General features: G+C 43.9%; 1 protein-coding gene and 1 long non-coding RNA gene across 3 annotated transcripts; one reads left to right on the top strand and one right to left on the bottom strand.

Moving 5' to 3' along the window:
- Nucleotides 1–4288: 4288 nt before the first annotated feature.
- On the bottom strand, nucleotides 4289–12963 carry LOC118558159. The gene is made up of 4 exons (XR_004928187.1): nucleotides 12951–12963; nucleotides 6380–6383; nucleotides 4388–4456; nucleotides 4289–4308 (listed from the first exon to the last, which is right to left on the bottom strand). It is a non-coding gene; the product is annotated as an uncharacterized LOC118558159 (long non-coding RNA).
- Nucleotides 12964–15738: 2775 nt separating this feature from the next.
- Nucleotides 15739–25177, top strand: LOC118558146 (coxsackievirus and adenovirus receptor homolog). 2 transcript variants are annotated; one of them, XM_036128619.1, is made up of 4 exons: nucleotides 15739–15792; nucleotides 15976–16011; nucleotides 23056–23403; nucleotides 24355–25177. In XM_036128619.1, exons 1-4 carry the CDS (start codon nucleotides 15759–15761, stop codon nucleotides 24630–24632), a joined length of 696 nt encoding a protein of 231 aa, XP_035984512.1. In that variant the 5' UTR covers nucleotides 15739–15758; the 3' UTR covers nucleotides 24633–25177. The 2 variants fall into 2 exon arrangements, with proteins under 2 accessions (XP_035984512.1, XP_035984511.1); XM_036128618.1 differs by having other exon boundaries at nucleotides 23056–23412.
- Nucleotides 25178–27165: the final 1988 nt, after the last annotated feature.

The following is a 27165-nucleotide window of genomic DNA, read 5'->3' as shown; positions in this document are numbered from 1 at the left end:
AACAAGGACGGACCAAAGGAGGATGGAGGGAGCTGTACTGGTTGGATAGTTGATTTTTTTTGTTATAGCTATTGCTGTTATAGTTTAAGTGTTTGTCCCACATGCAGATACAGATGGAGGCCTTTTGGCTCAGCTATCTCTTCACCACAACGCATCGGTACAGCGCCCGCTTCACGGCAGACGCCGCACCAATCCGCCTGTCGATCTCCCGCTCCATCTTCCCCTCATTCGTAAACAAGACCCCAAGATACTTGAACTCCTCCACTAGGGGCAGCACATCCTCCCCAACCCGGCACTGATCCTCATCCCGGCCGCTTCGCACTCGGCTGCGAACTGCTCTAGTGAGAGCTGTAGATCACGCCCTGATGAAGCCAATAGGCCCGTTTACACTACACCTAAAAACCGAGCCATGCCGAGACCGGTCCTAGCTTGGTCCAGTTAACTGAGATAAATGCAGCCGTTTACACACAAGAGTTATCTCGGTTATTTGTTCCTTGGTTGCTCCTCGCCCCCTAGTGGCGATCTGCGGTACTACCGCTCTTTGGGATTGAAGGCGGGACCGAGCAAATCAAAATGGCGGCACCCGTAATATTCAGGATGTTATTGTTAGACATAGAGTCGGCTTTTGGGACGTGGATAAGACAAATGAACGTCTAATAAGGATTTACAGACGCAGGAAACAACAACAGACGCTGAGGTTCATAAGCAGAGTCATCTCTGGAAACCGTGTGGCACGGTAAGGAAGCTAGTATTATTATGAATGTCTGAAATTTGTCTGAATGGAGTGTGAATCTGGACGTGCAGCCAGACACGCCGGAAAACCCGCTGACAGTCAGCTGACTGTAAGGGGATGACGCTGTCTGCTCATGCGCTCCTCGTTATCAGGGAACCGGGCTAAAAAAAACCAGTCCGAGACCTGGTGGGGAACTGGTCTGCAGTTAGCGCGGTCCGGTTATCGTTAGCGCGGTCTGGTTCAGTCTGCTGACCGTTTACACACAAGAGTTATCTCGGTTACCGAGCTCGGACTAGTCTCGGCTCGGTTAAAAAAGTGTAGTGTAAACGGGCCTAATAGGACCATGTCATCCGCGAATAGCAGAGACGCAATCCTAAGGCCACCAAAACGGAGCCCCTCAACACCTTGGCTGCGCCTAGAAATTCTGTCCATAAAAGTTATGAACAGAATCAGCAGCCTTGGCGGAGTCCAACTCTCACCAGAATTGAGTCCGACTTACTGCCGGCAATGCGGACCAGACTCTGACACCGGTCGTACAGAGACCTGACAGCCCTTATTAAAGGGCCCGGTACTCCCGGAGTACCCCCCCACAGGATCCCTCAGGGGACACGGTCGAATGCCTTCTCCAGATCCACAAAGCACATGTAGACTGGTTGGGCAAACTCCCTTTCCCCCCTCCAGAATCCTGCTGAGGGTGTAGAGCTGGTCCAGTGTTCCATGGCCAGGACGAAAACCACACTGCTCTTCCTGAATCCGAGATTTGACTATCCGATGGACCCTCCTTTCCAGAACCCCGGAATAGACCTTACCAGGGAGGCTTAAGAGTGTGATTTCTCTATAGTTGGAATACACCCTCCGGTCCCCCTTTTTAAATAGGGAGACCACCACCCCAGCCTGCCAATCCAGGGGAACTGCCCCCGATGTCCACGCAATGCTGCAGAGCTGTGTTAACCAACACAGCCCCACAACATCCAGAGCCTTAAGGTACTCAGGGCGAATCTCATCCACCCCCGGGGCCTTGCCGCCGAGGAGCTTTTTAACAACCTTGGCGACCTCAGCACCAGAGATGGGAGAACCCGACCCAGAGTCCTCAGGCTCTGCTTCCTCAATGGAAGACGTGTTGGTGGGATTAAGGAGGTCTTCGAAGCATTCCGCCCACCAAAACACAACGTCCCGAGTCGAGGTCAGCAGCACACCACCCCACTCAGGCTCTGCTTGCCCGCCGCTTCGACTGCCGGTACACATCAGCTGCTTCCGGAGTCCCACAGGCCAATAAAGCCGTGTAGGACTCCTTTAGCTTGACGGCTTCCCTCACCGCTGGTGTCCACCAGCGTGTTTGAGGGTTGCCGCCGTGACATGCACCGACAATCTTGCGGCCACAGCTCAGACTAGCCGCGGAACATGGTCCACTCGGACTCAATGTCCCCCGCCTCCTTCGGGACGTGTTCAAAGCTCTTCCGGAGGTGGGAGTTAAAGCTCCGTCTAGTGGGGGACTCTGCCAGACCGTCCCAGCTAACCCTCACAGTACGTTTGGGCCTGCCAAGTCTGACTGGCTTCCTCCCCCACCATCGGAGCCAACTCACCACCAGGTAGTGGTCGGTGGAGAGCTCCACCCCTCTCTTCACCCGAGTGTCCAAGGCATGCGGCCGCAGGTCAGATGAAACGACAACAAAGTTGATCATTGAACTATGGCCTAGGGTGTCCTGGTGCCAAGAGCACATGTGGACACCCTTATGCTTGAACATGATGTTTGTGATGGACAATCCATGACGACAATCCATGACTGACCCCTTTGGCCCCTCCGACAGGTGGTGAGCCCATTGGAAGGGGGACCCATGTTTCCTCTTCGGGCTGATTCCGGCCAGGCTCCATGGGCAAAAGCCCGGCCACCAGGCGCTCGCTAACGTGCCCCACCTCCAGGCCTGGCTCCAGAATGGGGCCCTGGTGACCCGCATCCGGGCGAGGGAACACAACGTCCATTGTTCGTATTCATTATAAGGGGGGTTTTGGGCTGCTCTTTGTCTGGTCCCTCACCTAGGACCTGTCTGCCTTGGGTGACCCTACTAGGGGCATAAAGCCCCTGACAGCATAGCGCCTAGGATCATTGGGACACTCAAAAACCCCTCCACCACGGTAAGGTGGCAGCCCAGGGAGAGGCTAAACAAAATGTGTGAATTGTTCTAATCTGCTAGGTGTGACAGACATGTTGCTGCCACTCATGCTTGGTGCAAACAGCCTCATGGTGCAGAAATAACGCAGGGGAGCAAAGTAGTTGTGAAAATTATTCTACATGTTTATTAGCTCTGATTTAACCTTTGGACATAATAAATCAAATGAGATGTAAGACATGGACATCTTCTTCTTTTACATTAAACACACTTAATGTGTGCGACGGTGGCACAGAGGTTAGGGGGTGCGTCTTGCAATTGGCGGGTTCCCAGTTTGATTCCCTGCTCTGACTGTCTCTGTCGTTGTGTCCTTGGGCAAGACACTTCACCCGCATGGCCTGTTGGCGGTGGTCAGAGGGCCCGGTGGCGCCGTTGTATGGCAGCCTCGCCTCTGTCAGCCTGCCCCAGGGCAGCTGTAGCTACTTGCATAGCTCACCCCCATCAGGGTGTGAATGTGTGTGTGAATGGGTGAAATACAAAGACTGTAGTGTAAAGCGCTTTGGAGGTTGTCAAGACTAGTTAAAGCGCTATACAAGTACAAGCCATTTACCATTTACCATTTAATGGAAAGTTAGGAGGTCCACATTTAGCTGAAACACAGAAACAGGAACCATGACGAGCACGGAGTATTATAGTCAGTTAGCAGAAAAACCACAAACTGCAGCACAGAGGGAACAACTTTAACTGAGATCTGCTGAAATATCAATCAACTAAACACTTATGGAAGGGAAATATTGAATAAACCTGAAGAGAAAGTAATTGAATTTAAATTTAATGAGTCAGAATGTTTATTGAATAAGAACACATTTTCAGGTTGTAGCTGGAAAACATGTAAAAATCCAACAGAATGGGTTTGAAATGTGTGACTTGATGTACAGAACGAGTTGTGCATTCAGATCCAGAAGCCTGTCTCACCTTCCGAGTTTCTCTGAACACATCGTCTCACCATCAGAACCAGAACCAGCAGTAGAACCACAACGATGACAAATGGAAGTGACAGGAGCAGGTAGGGAGGAGATGGAGGGGAGGAAGGTGAAGGAGAAAGGAATGTGGTCGGAGCAGTGGTTGATGGTTTCACTAAAATAAAGATATTTATTAAATTATCTCCACAGTTCAGATATTTACTCTAGAGATGAAGGACTTCTGTTTTTACTTCCTGACCTGAGACAGAGATCCTGCTGGATGGAGACTCTCCATGATCGTTGATGCTACACCTGTAGAGGCCTTTATCAGAGCTGGTCACATGGTGGAGGGTCATGTGACCTGCAGGCTCAGTCCTGATGAGGGAGCCATCTTTATAGAAAGCAGCTGGGAGGTTGGAGGGAGCGGTCTTTGTGTGACAGCTCAGAGTGACGTCATCTCCCTCCATCACAGGGAGGACAGGACTCTGCAGGATCACTGATCCACCTCAACACAGAGACAAACTACAGCATTTCATCCATTTCCACACAGCTTCATCAACACTAACTTCACAGTCTGATCTTACCAGTGACAGTGAGCTGGATGCTGCTGCTGGCTGATCCCTCTCTGGACTCACACCAGTAAACTCCACTGTCTAATGTGAACAAGTAGGAGATGTTACATGTAGAACCAGATGGTATCCCCCATCCATCTCCACACTGAGTTCTTGTTCTTCTTGTTGTGTTCCTCCTCACAGTCCATCCAGCAGAGCTGTTGTCCTCCTCACAGCTCAGAGACACAGAGTCTCCTTTAAAGAACTGAGATCTGCTGGGACTCACAGTCAGAGCAGCTGGGAGGACTAAAATGGAAAATTACATTTATTTAAATGGTTTTAAAAATAATGTCATGCTTTGAGGGTTCTGTCCTTCCAAATATTTACTAATATAATGAAGTTATTGAGTTTTGATAGAATGAACCAACCTTCATCTGTTCTGCAGCAAAGCAGCAAACAAGGAACTGAGAGAAATTAAACTCATTGGTTACAGTTGAACATATAAAAGTTCATGAGAACTTCACAATCACAGACATCTTATCCTCCAGAAACATTACATCACACTGATCTTCATTACATATGTATTTATTTAGTCAAATAAAATTTTAACTTTATCCAGACTTAGCATTTACATCTAAATTATTTTAAACAGTTTATTCTCTTTTTCATCATCTTCTCCATCATTATCCTGTCATTTCATATCTCAGTCATGTTCAGTGTTTTCAGTTTATCTGAGGTGTGTCCATGAAAGCCAGCGCTGTGTTACTAAGAGCTACAAAGAGGCAGTAAAGTCACTTTTTTTCCTGCTTGATGTGTAGAAGCTCTTTCATCTGAATTCAGTCTGAAGTTTTGGCCCAACTCTTTGACTCAGGTTAGAACAGAGCAGACAGTAAATTTACTTTGCCTGAACAACAACGGGTTTTGTACTTACAGAGCAGATATCGTAGAGATGTTTCCATCATGGTAACACTTCCCGGTCTAGCCACTATTGGTTTTCTGTTGGGGCCTTCTTCCTGAAAACATGAACCTGTTCCTCTTTTTTCTAACATACAAGTGTTTGTTTTCTCTGTTTAAAGCTACAGAAATAAATCTGTCCTAGAAACAGGACACCAGAAATTACCCTGGTCCCTTTTTCTTATTTAAACATATATGTAAACATTTGCAGGCTTCTGATTGGTTGATTTTCCCAGCTGACAGATAAATATTGATTCCTGGCAGTTTATAATCTGCAGGAACTTTAATGAATGATTTAACTGAACCCGATATTCAACCAGACACAGAAAAAACGTTCAAAGAATTTATTAACACAGGGGAAGGCAAAACAGAAAACAGAGCTATGTACGGAGTAATCCATGGGGGAATAAAGCAATGACAAGTAGAACCAGACGAAGGGAAGGTTAAAGGAGGGGTGGCAGAGCCCCAGCAGCAGTCCAGGCAGGTCCAGCGAGCAAACAGACAGTTCAATTGTAGGTAACTGGCCGGATCCCAGAAGCCCAGAAAAAGTTCCTCAGACCCAGTACTCATGGGTCGACAGGTTCAGAGTCCAAAACCAAATAAATGCGGCTTCAGGCAGGCAGACAGAGTCAAAGAGGGCTCGGTAGGCTTGGAGACAAAAATGACAGAGAGAGCAGGTCAGGCAACAAAAAACAGGCTCATAAACAAAGGTGCTGGAGGACTCTTACCAGCGAGATGAGTAGAGACGTTATGGCACTGGAGACTGATCCGGGCGGGGTTTATATGGAAGTGAAGACAGGTGAGACCAGTAGAGACTAATTGCAAGCAGGGTGAAGTCTGACCAGGTGTGTTAATTGAGAGCAAGATCAGCTCCAGTGCCAGGAACATTACAGAGCCCCCCCCCCCACCCCACCCCCGATAGTAGATTCCAGACGCCCTCAAAGTTTTTGAAAGTCCAAAGACCAGAAAAAAAGTCAGACCGGAAGGGTGAAGGGGGTCACCGCATAGAGGGCCAGTGTCTGAAAAAGACAACTGTAAATGAAGTCCAAGACAGAAGTCCAAACAGAAAACCACCCTCAAAGGGCAAATCCAACTAAAGAGTGTCCAAGGAAACTAGGCCCCCAAACAGTCGGGATCTCCGGCGGTCGTCCCAAAGGACGGCCCCGGCGAGTCAGGAGGACAGGAGGCCGGCGACGGAGCTGGAACCTTGCAGGCCATTGACAGAGCAGGACCCTCGGAGGCCGTCGACGGAGCAGGACCTTCAGAGGCCGTTGGCAGACAAGGCTAGGGGAGCCGCCGAACTACAGGCTAGGGAAGGCGCCTGACTACAGGCTACTGTGGAGGGAGCCTGACTACACGCGGCTATGGAGGGAGACTGACTACAAGCAGCTGTGGAGGGAGCCTGACTACAGGCAGGTGATGGAGCCTGGCTCCAGGCTGAAGAGGGAGCCTGGCTCCCAGCTGGAGAGGAAGCCAAACCCTTGGCGACAAAAAGTCTCAAAACTAGCCTCTGGAGGATGTCAGACAGTGACAGCCGGTAAAGTCTCTCCCAGAGCTGGCTGTCTACCAGGGCAACCGGGGGTCGAGGCTTCAGAAGAATGCAGAGGGGCTCAAAGTCTCCAGGGGACCCCGGGTGCTGGCCCTCTCCCGAGGCCCGGGCGCCCGAAGGAAGAAGCATCCACCTGGGATCCCACCTCACAGGCCGATGAAAAAGATGGGGCGGAGCCATCCACCAGCTCATCGGCGGGTTCTGGAGCTAAGATTGAGGGCGGGTCCTCCTGGACCACCTCTTGGGGCTTGCACGGAGGCGGACCCTCCAGGACCCCCTCACAGGAACTGGACGGAGGCGGATCCTGCAGGGCCCCTCTTGGAAACTGGGCGGAGGCGGACCCTCCAGGGCACCCTCTCGGGACTTGTGCGGAGGCGGACCCTCCATGATGGATGCAGGTGCTGAGGCAGGTGTCAGCCGGACCCTCTGGGACAGGTGCAGGGGCCGAGACGTCGACCGGACCCTCGGGGACAGATGCAAAAGCCGAGGCGTCAGCCGGACCCTCGGGGAAAGATGCAGGTTGGCAATAAAAAGACTGGAGAGCCAATCTATAGTGTCCCTCTACCTCCTTTAATTTAATCTCCAACTCTTCTGAATACTGGCTGAATAGAGCCTCCCTGAGACGCTTAATGATGGGGGCATAAGCTCTTAATTTGTCCTCCAATAAGTTATGCTCAGCATCAGGGGTGCCACCAGGAGGAGCTGTGGGCGTCACGGAGCCGGCAAGTGGAGAACTTCAATCTGCCGTGCAGGAAATGGCAGCAGGAGCACCGGAGGCAGCGGGCAGAGAATGAGGCGGAGAAATAGACGGTCACTGGGAAGACTTTTCTAACTGTCGCTTTGATCCGCTGGAGGAGTGGCAAGCAGCCTGTCGTCCCTTCCTCCGACGATGGGGCGACAGACCTTGCAGGGAAACAGGATCAGAAAAACGGGATGGAACCGCCACAGTCTGTGGTGAAGCCCGCGTCTCTTTGTCGGGAAAGGAGGTCCGCAGTGGCTCCGGAAAAAGATCTGGACGAACCTGCTGCACCACCTCCACATCTATTTCCACAAAAAGGTCGGGGTCTGGTCGGAACCACTGCGGGGAACAAGACTGGACATCCTCCGATGAGAGCCTCGGTACAACAGAGAATGGCTCTGCCTGAACAAAAAGCTTGTGTCTGGGACGGCTTCATACTGGCCAGAACATACTGTAATAAATTATTTACACGTCTCCATTCTTCACGTCCAGCAGATCCACCCGGTTCCATCTGATCCTAAAGGATGGAGATTGGAGCTATGGATCAAACTGACTGTCAACATACAAAAGAACATATTGACCTGACTCCAGATCAGTTCTGCTCCACTCTACAACTATAACATATTTGTTCTCAGTTGCTCTATATGTCAGAATGACGTTGTCTCCTGGTTCTGCTGTGATGATTCTCTGACCCGCAGGAGAGAAAACAACACAGAGCAGAGAAGTTAGAGAGGAGCTCTGATTATTCACAATAGCTGTTAATTTAATGTCTTAACACATTTACTATATGTACAGATGGTTGCATGAAGGTTTGCTGTGTCTGTCAGCGTGGTGTACAGAGCATGGAGGCGCTACCAGCAGACAGGCCAGCACATCAGAAGACGTGGAGGAGGCCGTAGGAGGGAGGAGTGCCCAAATAAGGAACTTCAGTTTAAGAAACAAGCCCAAAAAAACCCGCAACCGGCGACTCACAAAATTTACACATGACTTTAGAAAAAAAGAAGCCCAAAGTTGCTTACAATACGCCGACTTGGCAAAATTGAATGCTTATTACATTAAAACCTCACCTCATTTCTTGCTGGGTAAATGTCAATATGTGACCATATCGAAACTTTTAACCGTTTTTTAAGTGATTAACTGTAACTTACTATCAGTCCATGCTGGCTCAGCAGCATTCGGTTTGTATGCTGACTTCAGCCAGAGTTACGCCACCTCTTCCTGTGTGCACACAGACAATCTCTGCTCTCAAATGAGCTGCTTCCTTTTATTGTGGCCTGTTTGAGTAATGCATGCAGCAGACTGACAGCCATGAACTGCCAGTCCATTCCAGCCTGTGTATGACTGCATGTGTGTGCCCAACTAACCTTTTTTTTCCAGCCTTCTTTTCCTCCTGAATCATTGTCACGTTATGGTGGAGCAGGTAGGTATGATAAAGGTCCATTTTGTTACCTGTGGCTCATAGCTAGTGGCTGGCCAGCGGCCTGAGTAACACACAGTTTGAAGTCCGACTGATCAAATTGTACAATAAAGGATAGGGTTTGGAATTGATAAGATTTTCACGATTCCGATTCCCTTATCGATTCTGTGAAACGATTCGATTCCTTATCGATTCTCTTATCGATTCCAATTTAGGGAAATTTTTTTAACCTCTTAAACAAAAATAGACATCGTATTAAGCATTTAAATTTAAAGTAATACAAATTTAACATTTTAGAGACATAAAAAGACAACAATAAACATTAAGTACGGTTTATGGGTGGGGTCTGCAATTTTATAAGATTGTCAGGGTTTAGTTTTTGTCTTGCTCCTGTTTCCTGTGAGTTTTCAGTTTATCATCCTCTTGCTCAGTTTACCCTCCACTCCTCCAGTTTTCAGTCACACCTGTTTAACCTGATGGCTTTAATTAGACAGAATCCATTTCATCTGCCAGCCTCTCTTCTTAAGCCTCACCCCGCCTTCACTTCCCCGCTGGTCCGTCTGCAATCTCCTTTCTCCTGTTGCCTCAGCTAGAGAAGCTCCCACGTCCTCCTGAGCACCACCCGTCTGTTGCACAAACCGCCAGAGATTCTCCCACGTTTGGTGATGTGTCAACAACCCCTAGTCTGGCTATCAGAGATGTTTCCACGTCCGGTCGTCAGAGCTCCCACCTGCTACCTTCCAGCCACAAGTAAGGCCACCTCCTTTGTTGGATTAATCATTGTCCCCTCTGTGTCAGGACTCTCTAGCCTGCCCTGGAGGCTATCCGTCTCCGCGGCGCAGCGTCCGCAGCACTCCAGCGATCTCCAGTCTCACCAGCTCTCCAGCTCCTCCATTCACCTCCTTCCCCCAACCATCCTCCCTTAAATAAACTTTCTTAAAAGGAGCTCTGTGTGTGTGGTGTAGTTCGGTTCATCTCAGCAAAACCTGACAAAGATGAGTATAAAACTCATCTTTAGAACCAATCTCTGCTCACAATGGTGATGTGCACCGCCTAATCTACTTTCACCAGTTATCATCAGTTATTGCAACAGTGAACTGCAGAAAATACAGGCAGAGCGGCTCTTTCTGAGTTTACTCTCTGCTGCTGTCAGGATGAGCTGCAGCTCGTTATGAGGCGGAGGGATATTTAATCGTCACTTAGTTTAAAGCCAAAACAAGCGACTTCACTTTCAGAAACAAGCCCAAAAAAAACTGCAACCCACAACTCATAAAATTTACAAGTGACTTTAGAAAAAATAAGACCAAAGTCAAATAAAATAAGTGGGCTTCAGAACAGTGAGCATTCTTTCTAAGTGTGTCGTATCACTCCGCCCCTCTGGTTCGTAAACAAAAGTTCCGGCAAGTTCTACATTATAAAAAAGAAAAACCTACAGAAAAGTTTTGCTCTCATGTCATCTTGAAGACATTCTTCTCCGAAATGTTGGCTACAGACGACGTGTTTTCTCTCTGGCCAGAAGTTAGATGGCAAGTTGGCAATCCAACAAAAGAGCCGGTGGTGGATCATAAATTGGAAAGGTGAAAATAATGTTTTTTTTTTGCTTTTACCCGATGTATTGTTACATCCAACGGCCATGCACGTGGGCATTGTTGCTTCAACAATAGGTCTCGTGAATTTCAATGGTGAAGTCCTCTGGAAATCCGAAATAATTGTTGTTGTAGAGCGCAGTGCCTTACCGCGACATTACGTCACAGGATGTGATGTCGGGCAATAATGGCTGCCCCCATACACAGTGATCGAGACGACAATTTATGCTTTATTTTCTTATTAACGCTAAATTTATTCAATCACCACAAACATATTAGTTTTAGGTATAGCTAATGATCCCCTGATTTTTCCTTGTTGACCGGACTTTCGATCGCCTGGTCACGTCGTACTTGCTTACTGAATGCCGTGTGCGTAACTTGCTAAAAAAAAGTGACGTAAGTGATGCTGCCTGGAATCGATAAGAGAATCGTTAAGCGAGCTGCCAAACGGAGCCATGGAATTGGAACACACGGAACCGGTTCTGAACAGGAACCGGTTTTTGATTCCCATCTCATTTTCATCTAGGAGCGGTCCTAGAAGAAAATGGATTTTTTTTACCCGAGTTAAATCCGGTGAACAGTGAATGAAAGGGGAAAAGAGTCTACCTACAAGCCCAGCTCAATTAGTCCTCTGTTACCTAATCTTTGTCTGTGCCATCCCTTAGTGTTGTTAACTTCACAATTGCTTAATCACAATAACCCCTTATCAGCATCACTTGTACAGGGACAAAGAGATGTGGCCACGTTTACACGTACACACCACTTTGAGAAGCAGGGAGCTTGTTAAGGACCATTTGGTTCTGGGGAACTCATCTGACACTCCACATTTCCTGCTTGACCTCTCTCAGTGCAGCTAAAATTGGATTAGTGAACATAGCCAGCCTGTAATTCGGGGTGTCCATTCTCCGCTCCAGTTTCCCCACTCCGATCCAGAGAGCTTAGCATCCAAAACCTTCTGGCCTGTTGTCCACAGTTGATGGTCTTCAGCAACATCTGTTCCCACATCATGTGGGGCATCCAGACCACTCTCTATTCTGTGATCAGTTTCAACTGCATTGTTTGATACAGCATAATGGTCAGTTAACAGAGGACCAGGGCACACTTGCCAGTCCAGTCAGTGGGGAGTGATACAAAGATGTAGGCTCCACAGAGCCACATACAGTCTGACTGTGCCATGGTTCCACTAACATCAGGACATGTAAACTAAAGCTGGTTTACAAGGAAGAGTGCCCAGATTGAGAAACAGTGAGAGGCAAAGGTATTTGCCTAGGTATTTTTCAGCTTTGTGAAGGTAACTATCTTAGTTTGATTGAGATACGAAGGACCTAAAGCTGATTGTAGAATGTCTGGAAATACCACTGAAGTTTTCAAATAGGGTTTAGGAATAACATGAGGGTTTTTTGCGGTGGCCCTGAGGTGCAAAGCGCTGCAACATTAACAAAAGCGCTACAACATTAACGAAAGCACTCCAACATTAACGAAAGCGCTACAACATTAACAAAAATATTACAACATTAACAAAAGCGCTACAACATTAATAAAAGCGCTACAACATTAACAAAACGGAAGAGGTACGTCCCAGTGGGAGACCTAAGAAGTCGCTGATCGGACTACAGCTCGTTTTTACTTTTGAACCGGAAGTTATTCTGGCTTTACTGTGTTTTTTAAAAACATGAATGTTCTCGGTGATCAAAACCGTAAGATAAAGTCTAAAACGCCAGGTAGTGTGTTTATAAGTTTCGTTTTTATTAATTATGCTTATTTTAACTACGTGCGCTGTGTTTCGGTACCTCAACGGTCTGGTCTGCTCCTCTCCCCTCCCTTCCCTCGGACCCAGGGGCTTTTATCAGCTGCCAGCCTTATCACTACGTTTAATGTCTTTCCACTCCTACCAAAATGTCCCAATTAAAATCAATAGGAGAGTCAGTAGCTGTGTTTCATGCTCTTTTCTTTTTAACGACACAGAACCAGCGGCGCTTCGGTGGGCGTGCTGCCTTGGCTTGAATTCAGGTGCGCAAAATTACGTTACATATAATTTAGGTGCGCACTTTTAAGGGTCATTTCAAGAAGCTTGTACCATCAGGAGCTTCAGTTCAGACCCAATATTCATTTTCTTCTCTCTTAAGGAGCCCTTTACAGTCTTTATTTATGCATTTCCCCCACTGTTTATCCCTCGCGCGCAGCGCACCAGGGTAAAATAGAGCAGCTGCGGATCACGCCATTTTATTGTGAAGTTTAGTTTACTTTGAAAGGCTTGCTTCCTGTCGAGCCGTATATTGTATTAGAAAAAACTATGGATGGATTATCTAGACACAAAGCAATACAGTTTTACCGTGTAAACTGTGGATGACTTGGAAAAGGAAGAACTTCATTTTTTATAGATAAATCATTTTTTGTTTAATGTCCCAGTTTGCACGTGTCCTTTACTTCCCGTGTCTAAGGAATGATATATATATATATATATATATATATATATATATATATATATATAGATATATATATATAGATATATATATATGAAATATATCTCTCTCTCTCTCTCTCTCTCTATATATATATATTATATAATATATATATATATATATATATATATATATATATATATATATATAAAACTATAGATCCAAGTAAAGTGAATAGTGACTTGTGCAAGAACAGTGCAGAGAATGAATGAATGTCAGTTACAGAGGGGGGGGGGGGGGGGGGGGGGGGGGTAGAATCACTGAGGGAGGCGTTGTAAAGATTGATGACCACAGGCAGGAAGGATTTCCTGTGGTGCATCTGGGTAAGGAAGACATTGTCTAAGATGGACTTTAGCCTGGACAGTATCCTCCTCTCTGCCACCCTCTTCAGAGTGTCCAGCTCCTCCCTCACAACATCCCTGATCACTTTGTTCAGTCTGTTGTTGTCGGCAGCCCACAGCCAGACAGCAAAGAAGAGCGTGCTGGCAACAACAGACTCATAAAACATCCTCAGCATCGTCCCACAGATGTTAAAGGACCTCAGCCTCCTCAGGAAGAAGAGTCGGCTTTGTCCCTTTTTTTGGCCTCGGTGTTCCTGGTCCAGTCCAGCTTATTGTTAAAGTACACTCCCAGGTACTTATACTCCTCCACAGTGTCAACAGGGACCCCCTGGATGGAAACAGGGGTCACAGGTGTTTTTGTCCTCCTCAGATCCACTATTAGCTCCTTAGTCTTTGTCACGTTGAGCTGCAGATGGTTCAGCTCACTGCAAGTGACAAAGTTGCCCACCACTGTCCTGTATTCACTCTCATCACCCCCTTCAATGCAGCCAACTATTGCTGAGTCATCAGAAAACTTCTGAAGATGGCAGGACTCAGTGCAATAGTTGAAGTCTGAGGTGAAAAGGTAGAAGAGGAAGGGAGAGAGGACAGTCCCCTGAGTGTTGCTGACCACCCTGTCAGACACACAGTTCTGTAGGCGTACATACTGTGGTCTGCCCATCAGGTAATCAACAATCCAGGACACCATGGGGGCCTTCACCTGCATTCCCTGTTACAGTAATTATTCAAATTTAATAAAATGATAGGAAGCACTACTCGCTACTCAAAGAACATGCAAAAAAAATAAATAAATCAAAATAAAACAAGTTGAAATGGATTAAATGAGAGGTAGCAATTCTTAATACAATTCACAGTTGTATAACATCACATTCAAGAAGTCTTTTGTAAATATTTCTTAATGCTTCCTTGTGTTGTGCCACGCCACGTTCCCCCGTCACATTAGGTTCCTCTCTGCCTCTCTGCACAGGTTCAACAGGTTGTTTAACTTGTTCATGGACCGTTGTGTATTTGTCAATTTCAGCATTTGACAACTGATTACTAAATATAAAACAGTTTATTTAATAACTGAAAATAAATGAAATCATTTGATTTTAGGGTCCTAGCCGTCAGATTAAAAGTGCCTAATGCTCTGAGCTTAATCTAGGGCCAATTATATTAAGGGTGAGATGATTCTTAAGTCATCATCAGTCACCAGTCACCATAATTTAAGGTGCCTTACAATCAACAGCATGTTCACACGGAGTGTCAACCAGACAGAGAAAGGGTCGGTGGCATCTGATAACAGCACTACTCATTGTGAAGGCCGATTTACCCTTCCATGTAGGGGAGTCTCTTGTTATTCCTGCAATAAAGGAGGTGATCTCCACCATCCATCACCAAGGCATCCCGCTCAGTAATGACAATGAGGCCCGGCGCTTATTGGAGATGTCAACAGACATGAACAGACAAGGACAAGGAACAGCTGTGCATAAAGTACTGCTGCTGTCCCGTCAGTGTCCAACAGGATGAGACCTCTACAGCCGACAATGATGTCCCCCTGATGGTATAGGTTCGTTATGTGTCCAGGAGGGCCCTGGTGGATGATTTAATTTCCAGGGAATACATGACCTCAGACACAACCTTCAACACCCTGACTAAGTTCTTGCAGCAGAGGGACATCCCGGAGATGAACATCATCACCTTCGCCATGGATGGAGCGTCAGCTATATTCGGCAGATACCGGGGATTCTCCACCCTGCTGAAGCAGCAAGCCCCCGGGTGTTAACAGTGCCCTGCATACTGCACCATCACAACTTGAAGGCCAAAAAAGTTTCCCTGTCAGCTTGAGCCACATTAAAAGCACATGAAGAGGGAGAGCAGAAATAAAACAGAAAGAACCAAACAGAAAATCAAATGTATATAGAAACAATTGGCACTGCAGAATTAGGTCAGAGCTGCAGGTTTCCTACCACAGCCTCTGTGGCAGCAGACAACACTGCAGAAACCTGCTCAAGTAAAACTGAGCCACTTCCTCTTAGCTACCCAACTCTCACGCACACAGTCTGAGTTTTGTAACCTTCAGTCCATGTGTTCATGTGCTGGTTCTGGATTAACTCTGGCCTGCTGACCATGATGGACACACAAATCCACTAATCACTTTCTAATCAGTGTATGCATCTTTCTAGGCAAAGCACCTGTTGGTATTGTATTATTGCTTTTATGTTTAAATCTCTCTGCTATGTGAAGGTAGACAGACAGGGATGTTGCTTAGATGGCAGACAGAGTAAAACCACAGCAGGCGTGTCTACAGACAAAGTTTAGAGGCTCATTACAGATGAAAACCAATTCATTTCAGGTTGAAAGGATTCTTGTGAAGATGATGATGAAAACATCCTTACTGTGTCTGCTGGGTAAGTTAAATACATTTTATAGTATAGTATGCCAACAGTTTACAAGCAGATAATGTATCAGTCTTTGGTGTGAAATGAACAGGAAGCTGTTGGTGAACATCTACATACAGATACTCTGTTTATGGGTCTGATGTCTTTGTGAAAATCAAACCTGAAACTATAACCTGTCTGTCCTTTTCCCAGTTCTGACATCACTGCTGTGCTGCAAGACTCACAAAGGTCAGTAAATGTTGGCACCCTTTTAAAATTTTTGATCAAAATTAGTAAAATTAATTGAGATAGTAGAAAATGAATGTGAGCTGCAGCTTTAAATGGAGATAAGGTGACTCTGATAATAATTGCTTAAACTGTATGATGTGGTTCACCCAGTGTCCCTAAATATGTTTAATACCCACAATGATACACAAGGGGAAATGCAGTATTGTCACAAATTGGCTCCTTTAAAGTCAAGTATGATTTATTGTGTCCCCTTAGAGAAATTCCCCTTACAACTAGGTGGGACAAGAAGACATAGACCAGGGGTTCCCAAACCCTCTGCACTCAATTGGATAGACCTATAACCAATAAGAGCAACGGAGTGTGTGACGTATGTTAAGTGACGCATAGTTGTTGTCAACAGAACTCAACTGTTAGCCTAGCATAAGAAGATGAGCGTTAACAATTTTTTCCGGTGTTGCAAAAAGAATGTAAGGATCCAAGGAGTCCTTCAACACACAAACCTCATTTTTCAGAAAAACAATAAAGGCGAATGCACATACGAACAAGTTCTCCGTTTAGGATTACAACTGTACAAAACGCCATATAAATCGCATTGCATTTATCGGTCCTGTCAGAACGTTATAACACGGTTGGAACGCGACATGCTTGTGTTAAAATGTGTTAGATTGTGTCAGCAGAATCTACACACCTCAACTCTCCAGCGGCAGCCATCGTTGTTGTAAACGAATTCAACCCAAGCGCGCTTTGGTGACGTGGTTGATTACGTTACTGTTGATCATCTGTCCATCATTGTATAAAGCCCGCCCTGACAATTTGATTGGCCCGCCAGATATTGGGCGAGCATACTCGCGCTACTATTGAGCAATGCCAGACCGAACTTCCCGACCTAAAACGTTGTGGGCGGGACTAAGTTCGGAATGGCACCCAGGCTAGCGAGAAGATGCCTCTTTCCTGTGCTGCATGCTAATGTACCAAAAGCTGTGCAAGACCATCCTTTTCAAGGTTTTTAGCTTGCATACAAAACAGACTATTGTGTTGTATTATATATAATTTTAAGTATTATAAATAAGTACATAGATATGTGATTACTAAGTAATCACAATCACACATATATATATATATATATATATATATATATATATATATATATATATATATATATATATATATATATATTAGGGCTGGGCAACGATTAAAATCTTTAATTGCGATTAATCGCATAATTTGCCTGATTAATCATGATTAATCGCATTGTATGCGCAATTTTTTTTGACTGAATTCAAAAGTAGTGTAAAGAGCACTTTTATTTTAATGTTCTGCTGCTATATGAACAAAAGTGTTGTAACATTTGTAGCACTTATCAGTAACACATATTTAGTGTAAAGCTCAACTTAAACATGTAAAACAAAAAATAGCAATAATAATAAATTAAAGCTTATTGCCACTGACAGGAAATTCTCTTTATGGGGAAAAAATCTACCAAAAACAGGCAATTTCTGAGGTAACAGCAGGGAGCAGCATTACCATTTTATGTTCAATACCAAAGTGTGAAGCACAAAAAAAGGTCTACAGTAGCTATCCACTTCTCTGAGCTTCTCTGAGTCATTGAATTGTTTGTTGATGTCTACAGTGTGTTTGGCATTTAAGTGATATGTTAAGCTCAAGGTGCTCCAGTGATAAGAAAGTTTAACTTGGCAGTGGTTACAACTAACCTGTTTCTGTCATATTCGTTGCTGGAAGAATTTTAAACTGAAAATGTCAATTTAAAAGTTCTGTAACTTTACCCTTCCCCATGTCAGCTTTGTTTTTTCCGTGTTTTCCTTTTTCCAGCCAGCACCTTTCTTCCTCTTTGAATACGAGGCTTGGCTGACAGCGAGGTTATTGGCGCATTATCGCCACCTACTGTTCTGATTCAAACCCCTACACCGCAGCAACAGACCTTCACAAAATAAAAGCATGTGACGTGTTTCCGCAGCACTATGTTGGCGAGGCGGCCGCCTCGCCAAACTCCCGCTAACGCCTCGCCAACATTCGAAAAAAAAAAAAAAAAAACTCCATATGCGTGCATGTTTATTTGACGTCAACACGCGGTTTTTTGTTGTTGCTTTCTCGCGTGCATATAGTGAATGGCAGGGAAAAACAGGCAAAAATACATGGATACTTTGAAGCGAGAGGCAACTTCACCGACTGGGTCGATGCAGACGCCCCCCACCCCCCCCCTCCCCCCCCCGCTCTGCCAGCAGTCATCCGCGCAAAACTTGTTCCGGCCGCCAACTCACCGCCTCGCCTAAGCAAATTCCTGCAGGAAACACTGATGTGAGCAACATGAGTTAATGCGCGATAAAGTAAATATCGCCGTTAATGGTCTAATGAATTAATGTGAAATTAACGCGTTAACTTGCCCAGCCCTAATATATATATATATATGTGTGTGTGTGTGTGTGTGTGTGGTTTATGAATATGAAAGTCAATTGGTTACATCTAAACATTGTGGTCTTCATTATTTCATAAAACTTTTAATCCATCCATTCCCTTAGCTCTTAGCAGTAATGATTTTATGGGATTCTTCATAAATAAAATTGATTCCATTAAAAATAAAATAATTGGCATCCTCCCAAACATGATTACCTCGTCCTCAGTAAGTGAGGCAGCATTGGAGGAATCCTTAGAACCTGCGCAGTGTTTGAACTGTTTAGAAGCAGTAGAGCTTTCTGAGCTATCTAAAATTTTAGCTTCATCTAAACCAGGGATGGGCAACTTCCATGATAAAGAGGGCCACATTTTTTTCAGCACGACCATTGGAGGGCCACATGACCACGCACTTCAAATAATTGGATATGAAAGACGCTACAAATTATTCTCAATAAGAACAAATTTTAGATGAATTTATATCTGTATGTTTACTGCACCAACATATAACTATTTTCTGCATATAAATGCATTTTAATATGTCCTTAAGCAAAAGACAAACCGTTTGCTTTAAAAAAAAATTGCAAAAAAGGAATTTAAACTCCACATCAATGCATTCAGGAGCATGGGACATTTCAAATTTACAAGGAAAGAGGCATAAAACGGAACAGAACTTAACTCAAACAATAATTTGTCTATCCAGAAACTGTGTGGGCTTTCTTACAATACTGAATGCTCTATAATTGTATTTTTGTTACTTTTTGATTATGCACATCTGTTAGCTTTTTATTCTGAAAAATCTAATGTCCCATGCTCCTGAATGCACCATAGCTTTCTGACGCTCACAAATGCATCACACTGGTCTGTGAACGCGGTGCTGCACGTTTGATCTTCTGCTTCTGCTCAAAGCTTTGCAGTTTCAAAACTCACGTCGGCTCTCACGGTTTATGTTGTGTGTGAATGACAAGAGACCAAAAAAAAATTTCCCCATGTCCGTACTTCTTCCCATTTTGTCTGAAAAATGTGACTTTCTCGTCAAGTTTTCCCTTTATTCCACTGCTAGTGGCCAGGGCTCTTGACTTTCTTCCTCGCTGTTGCAAAGCGGCCCATGCCCGCTATTGTTTGGGTACGGCCCCCTATCGGTCAAAAGTATAATTACAAGTTTGGGTTTTTTTTGTTTTTTTTTATCATTATTAAATTATTATTGATCTATTCGCGGGCCCCACTGAGTGATGACGAGGGCCGTGTGCGGCCCCCGGGCCGCCAGTTGCCCATCCCTGATCTAAACCTTCTACCTGTATGTTAGACCCAATCCCAACCAAGTTGTTTAAGGAGATATTCCCTTTGATTAATGCCCCTATTTTAGACATGATTAATCTATCCTTGGTAAATGGATATGTACCACAGGCTTTTAAAGTAGCTGTTATTAAAGCTTTACTTAAGAAACCTTCTCTTGATCAAGATGAGTTAGTAAATTACAGACCTATATCTAATCTTCTTTTCTTATCTAAAATTCTTGAGAAAGTAGTTGCTAATCAACTTTGTGAACATTTACAAAGTAATGACCTACTTGAGGAGTTTCAGTCAGGCTTCAGAGCTCATCATAGCACTGAAACAGCTCTGGTGAAGGTCACCAATGATATTCTCATGGCCTCAGATAATGGACTTGTGTCTATACTTGTCCTGTTAGATCTCAGTGCTGCATTTGATACAGTTGATCACAATATTCTCCTACAAAGACTTGAGCATACTGTAGGGATTAAGGGAAAAGCATTAGGCTGGTTTAAATCTTATCTGTCGGACAGATTCCAGTTTGTTCATGTTAATAATAATAGTTGTTTTCGACCAAGACATGTCATTTAAATCCCATATTAAACAGATTTCCAGAGTTTCCTTTTTTCACCTCCGGAATATCGCCAAAATTAGAAACATTCTGTCCAGGAGTGATGCTGAAAAACTAGTCCATGCATTTGTTACTTCAAGGCTGGACTATTGTAATTCTTTACTATCAGGAAGTCCACAAAATGCAGTTCGAAGTCTTCAGCTGATCCAAAATGCTGCAGCAAGAGTTCTGATGAAAATCAACAAGAGGGATCATATTTCTCCAATTTTAGCTTCCCTTCATTGGCTTCCTGTTAAATCAAGAATAGAATTTAAAATTCTCCTTCTAACGTATAAAGCCCTTAATATTTAAGCTCCATCATATATCAGAGCTCAGATTACTCCGTATGTTCCTAACAGAGCACTTCGCTCTCAGACTGCAGATCTGCTGGTGGTTCCTAGAGTCTCTAAAAGTAGAATGGGAGGCAGATCCTTTAGCTATCAGGCTCCTCTCCTGTGGAACCAACTCCCAGTTTTGGTCCGTGAGGCAGACACCCTATCTATTTTTAAGACTAATGTTAAAACTTTCCTTTTTGACAAAGCTTATAGTTAGAGTGGCTCATACCCTGAGCTATCTCTATAGTTGTGCTGTGATAGGCCTAGGCTGCTGGAGGACATCAGGGTCTAATTTTCTCACTCTACTGATTTCTACTGTTCTTCAGTCTACTGTTCTCCAGTTTTGCTTTGTATTACATTGAAATGACTGTCGTCATTTCAGCTTTTAACTTTTTGCTCTCTCTCTTTTTCTTCATAGTAGGTACACCTGGTCTGGCGTTCTGTTAACTGTGACATCATCCAGAGAAGACGGCTCACCCGCTACTACCATCTAATGTAGAACAGATTACTAGATCAATGTGTGCTTCTGTGCTTTTTTGTCTCTCTTGTTGTGTCTCTGCTCTGTCTTCTGTAACCCCAGTCGGTCGAGGCAGATGACCGTTCATACTGAGCCCGGTTCTGCCGGAGGTTTTCTTCCCGTTAATGGGGAGTTTTTCTTCCCACTGTCGCTTCATGCTTGCTCAGTATGAGGGATTGCAGCAAAGCCATGTACAATGCAGACGACTCTCCCTGTGGCTCTACGGTTCCCCAGGAGTGAATGCTGCTTGTCGGGACTTTGATGCAATCAACTGGTTTCCTTATATAGGACATTTTTGACCAATCTGTATAATCTGACCCAATCTGTATAATATGATTGAACTTGATTTTGTAAAGTGCCTTGAGAGGACATGTTTCATGATTTGGCGCTATATAAATAAAATTGAATTGAATTGAATTGAATTAAGATCAGGTATAGACACAGATTAGGAACATAGAAGTACATAACATAAAAGTATATCGCATTTGACATTTTAAAAGTTTTAAACCCCCCCCCCCCCCCCCCCCCCCCCCCCCCCCTGAACTTGGACACAAAAACTTGGACTCTGTTTATGGCATCCACATATCTCTACCTAATATTAGAAAAATCACATTCTAATAAAAAATATAAACAATATCTGTTCTTCTTACTTGTAAAAAGTTATCCCTCGAGCCCTGACGTCAATACTCCATCAATTTAAACAAAAATGAGCCGCACAGTGCTGAGGCATCATTCGTCAGTTCAGCTTAAATCAGCAGGTTAGGGTAGCAGGTCGACCGCCCCAAGATGGCGGCCGTAATTCCTGCGCCGCGACAGTCAATGCGGGGTCTACTCTTATATGTCTATGGTCCCTGAAGCAGAGAGAGGCATGGCTTGATGCACACCTTGTTTTGACCTGCAGGCAGTGCTCTAGCCCCACCTAGTGGTGAAATATGGCTTATTGCTCCTTTAAATGTTAGTTATGGGGATAAATTGTTCTATTTGGTATCTATTGCTGTATGGATTAATGATCTCTTACAAACTAAGACATTAGGGACACCAATCAAACTACATTCTGAGTGTCTTCCTGCTGGTGAGTATTTATTAGAATCGTCCAACAAGCTGCTCTGATGTTATCCAGTGTGTTTTAGAAGTCCCATGTATATACGGTGGTGTGATCAGGCTTTTTCAGTTGCTGCCCCGAGACTCTGGAACAAGTTACCCCCGGATTTTTGCACTGTTACAGATATCGCTCTTTTTTAGGTCCAAACTCAAGACATATCTGTTCAGGCTGGCTTTTAATACGTAGCAGTGTTATGACAATTTGATTCTTTTGTTTCTGTAACCTTTTTGATTATATTGTTTTCTATGTTCCCTCTTTCTATTATTTTTTGTGATTTTACTAATTTTGTTAAGCACTTTGGACACCTACTGGTTGTTGTAAAGTGCTATATAAATACATTTTGATTGATTGATTATCCTGCAGCTCAAAGGACACATGGGTCCACATGAGGTTCTCCTGGTGGGAGAACTTTAAATCAGACACCTTGGTTCCTCTGGATCATGATGTCAACACAAAACAATGTTTAACAAGATATGATGCAGGGTTTCCACTGTAACTTAAATTTTGTGTTGATGGTTGATAATTATGCAAAACTCTGATATTTGTGAGCTAAAACTTTCTATCAGAGGTTCTCCGTTCAATCAGCCAGAGATGGAAGCAGAGACTTCTGGTTCTTCTCTGGTCTGGAACAGAAAATGTTTTTTGTTGTTTTCAGATTTTAATGATTAAATAAGAAAATAACTATAGTTGTTTAAACCAACCAATGTTTCTGTTTCTAAAGCAGGATTAGACATTAAATTATAGTGAATGTCCAGAGTTCCTCTCTAACTTCTCCTCTGTGTTGTTTTCTCTCCTGCAGATCAGAGAATCATCAGAGCAGAACCAGGAGACAACGTCATTCTGACATGTAGAGCAGCTGAAAACAAAGATGTTATAGTTGTAGAGTGGAGCAGAACTGATCTGGAGTCAGATCAATATGTTGTTCTGTACAGAGACAGTACATTTTTTCCAGATGGTCAGTCTCCATCCTTTAAGGACCGGGTGGATCTACTGGATGTGGAGAATGGAGACATGTCTTTGGTTCTGAAGAACGTGACGACTATTGATACAGGAACATATGAGTGTCGAGTCGTTCAGGAAGGAAATAATGAAAGGAAGATTCTGGACATTGACCCCATCTGCATCGTTAACCTGAGAGTTGAAGCAGGTGAACCAGGTGAGTCTGTTTGTGGATCAGAAGCTCCTGCAGCTTCCTGGTTGTTGATGGAAGAGAGAAACAGATCAGATGTTAGATGATGGAGATGGACAGAAAGACTTCAATGAATCCTGGTTTTCATTTCTGACAGAACCATCCTAGAACTGAACAATTTGACAGTTTTCTTCCAGAAAGTCCAACAGAAATGTAGAACGTCACCCAGCTGCTTTGATTTAGTTCAAGAAGCATCAGATGCTGCTTTGCTGCTGCTGCTAAAATCATCTATTATTACAGTTCTACTGATGTGCTCCAAGACATTTATCTATTATTGAAGACATAGAAACAAATGTGGAGAATCAGAAGATAAATGAGGGCTGGCAGTGACTCTGTTTAAAATCAGTCTCCATGTCATTCCAGTCATTTAGCAATCAGCTGATTTCAGGTAAAGATGCTGAAATCAATGCAGAATAAAGTCTATTTCAGTCCCCAGTAGTCAGACATCAGATATGTAGAGCAGCATCATGTGATCTGCTCCTGGCCAGCACCAAGATGGACTCCTGGCTTTCAGAGAACAGCTTCTGGATCAGAGGATTGTTGCTGTTCTGGAGCAGAACAGCAACAATCCTCCAGAACTTTCCTCAGGATCCTGTTAAAGGTGGAGAAAGATTTCTACCATCAAGCTGTTTAGTCACTTTAAGCAACATGACAAGCTGCAGAGCTGCACTACAAGGTCACCTTCAAGAACTGCTGCTATGGTCTGCTGCTGTCTACAACATTTAATCTAGTGGACCTTCAGAGGAGGGAGCGTAATAGAAAGGTGGAGGAAACAGAGCTGGAGATGCTGATGAGACTCTGGAGGAAGCAGCTGCTCTGAGATCAGAGATCAGTAGATGATGTGGGACAGCAGCTTCTCTATCGTCTCCTAGCTGAAAGACCAGACTAACTCCTGATTCTCTTCTGCAGGAAACCAGGAGAAACTAAAGGAGGATGGAGGAAACAAGGACGGACAAATGGAGGATGGAGGAAACAAGGACGGACAAAAGGAGGATGGAGGGAGCTGTACTGGCTGGATAGTTGGTTTCATAGTAGGACTCGTTGGATTCTTTGTTTTGGTTTCACCTTTTGGTTTTCTGCTCTATAGAAATCGGGAACAATTGTGTCAGGGACAGAACTCATCTCCTGCAGCAGGAGAAGAACTTGAACCTATGAATACTGAAAACCTTCCTCCAGCTGAAAAGTGAACATCAAGGCATAATTTCCACCTGGAAGAAACCTTCAGCTCTGTGACAGAATATAAAGGGACTATAAAGACACACCTGGTTCTCTTCTGCAGAGATAAAGGACGGACTGATACTTGGTCTTTCAGGTTTTGTTATTGTGGTTCTTCGTGTTGTTTATGTGCACCATAGGATGCAGAAATATTCTTCACCCACACCAGAAGCTGAACTGGAGCAGCAGTATTTCAGCAGTACTGTAAAAACTTAATGATCCCTTAAAACCTTTCAGATGCTTTCAACAAGCTGACTGGTGGATAAATAACAGTGTTTTGTTGGAATGGAAAACATGCCTCAGTTTATTCATTTATTTAGTTAGTTTTTGTGTAGTTTATTCACTTTTTTTCATTCATCCTGCAAAAAACAGAATCTCTCTATTGAGACAAATAAAAAGCATTTAAAAGGTTTGGACAGATTAAATATCACTAGAACCTGTGCCTTTTTGTGTCTAAAATGTGAGATTTTATGTTTTTCAAAGTTACATTTTGCAACTTTAATATTTCTCTGTTGATTTTTTTATAAATCAAAGAATGAAGCTCATAAATGTATTTCATAAGATTCAAAGTTGTTTATTTTGTGTCTTTTTATTCCTTTACTTTTTTCTAAACATACTGTGCACGCTTTATTAAGTCTTTACTTTCCCTAAAATAAAAAGTAAACCTAAAATGTTTTGCGCTGTTTCTTTATTCAAGTCCTTTCTTGTGATAATCAAAAATTAATATTAGGTTAACTAAGGGAAAAAAATCATTGAGGGATTTTTTGGAACTTAAAATTAATTCTAAGAGATTTTTAACAAAATTTTTATTGCAGATGAGGAATAAAATAAATAAAAAAATAATTATTGTCTATTTAATCCTTGAAACATTCCAAACTGATATTTATTGTGATTTATTACAGCCTTTATGGCATAACACTTATCTTATTGGTCGTGCTGATTTGCTGTAACAGGAACAACTCTGCAAAGCCATCTTGTGTCACTCTGTTTGCTGCTGGGACAGAAACAGAGAAAATGTGCAGGTCGGTGTTGGAAGTTAAATTTTGCACTGACTTTTGAGCATTTCTCAAAATTCTTAAGTTTAAACGCTCAGAGCTCACACAGATATCTGAAGACTCGCTAACAGCAGGTCTAGACTGGAGGACACCCATCTACTCCTTTGATCAGCTCTGGGTCCCCCCTGGACCTGAACACCTGAAAATGTGTTTAGATGTCTGTTTTCCTCCAGAACTTTCCTCAGGATCCTGTTAAAGGTGGAGAAAGATTTCTACCATTAAGCTCAATCTACCTGATCAGAGATCAGTAGATGATGTGGGACAGCAGCTTTTCTATTGTCTCCTACCTGAAACATCAGACTAACTCCTGATTCTCTTCTGCAGGGAAGAAGGATGGAGGGAGCTGTACTGGTTGGATAGTTGGTATTTTAGTTTTAGCCATTGCCTCTATTCTACTTGCCGCTGTTGGAGTTGTCTTGCTCTGTAAAAGGCAGATACATTCTTCTTGAAGACCTGACCCTCCTCCAGCACCAGAAGATGAAGCCCTGTAAGATACAACAGATGTCTAACAGTCTGACCATCCCTACCAACCATACATATGCTGTGATATTCCAGTTGGACTCCTTGCTTTGGTTTTACTTGTTGTAGATTTTTTTGCTTTATCAAAATGGGGGATGTTGAACCCATAAATCCTGAAAACAGTCCTCTAGCTGAACAGTGAACCGCTTCTCTTCTTGTTACTGTTTATGTGAACCATAGGATGCAGAGAAATTCTTCACGAAGACCACTAATCCGGAAGGCCACCTGCTGCACTCCTATTGCTGTTTTTGGGAAAACTGTTTGTCATTGGGGTTAATTCATGCATGTTCTATATTTACTTTCAATCGATGATTTGCTAAAGTGAACTCATTTGATAAAAAAAAAACATTAGGAGACTCCTTATTTAAGATGGAAACCGTGTATGTGTGTATGTATAACATGCTAAAAGAAAGATGAGTAAACATTCAACAAACACTGTTTATCATAGAGCATGAACGGTTAAATGTTAATCGTTACATACAGAAAATAAAAGTCAATAAATAAACAACAACAACCCGGAACCTAGTGGAAGGATGCCAGGCAGTACCAGAGTGTGCCATCAGCTGCCAGAGGATGCAAAAGGGGTGGCAAGTGGCCTTTTTCGTGGGAGTCATGCAGATTATCGAAAGTAGATGGAGGAAATAAGGATGGAGGCATGAAGACTGGACTTGTACTGTCTCATGTTTTGCTGTTGTGGTTCTTCTTGCTGCTGCTGCTGTTGTAGTTGTCTTGCTCCGTAGAAGGCAGATCAATTCTTCATCAAGGCCTGACTCACCTCCAGCACCAGAAGCTGAAAATGAGAAAAGAGGTTGAAATCTTAAACCTTGATCCAAATCCTTGGTCTATGGAAAATCTTGTTTCTATTAGGGTTATAACAGGCACCAAGGTACCAGTGGGATTCAAACCAGGGAATTTGCAGCATTCCTAGGAT

The sequence above is a fragment of the Fundulus heteroclitus genome, unplaced genomic scaffold (assembly GCF_011125445.2).
Source record: "Fundulus heteroclitus isolate FHET01 unplaced genomic scaffold, MU-UCD_Fhet_4.1 scaffold_103, whole genome shotgun sequence".
Taxonomy (NCBI): Eukaryota; Metazoa; Chordata; class Actinopteri; order Cyprinodontiformes; family Fundulidae; genus Fundulus; species Fundulus heteroclitus.
This window is presented reverse-complemented; position numbering and strand designations above follow the sequence as displayed.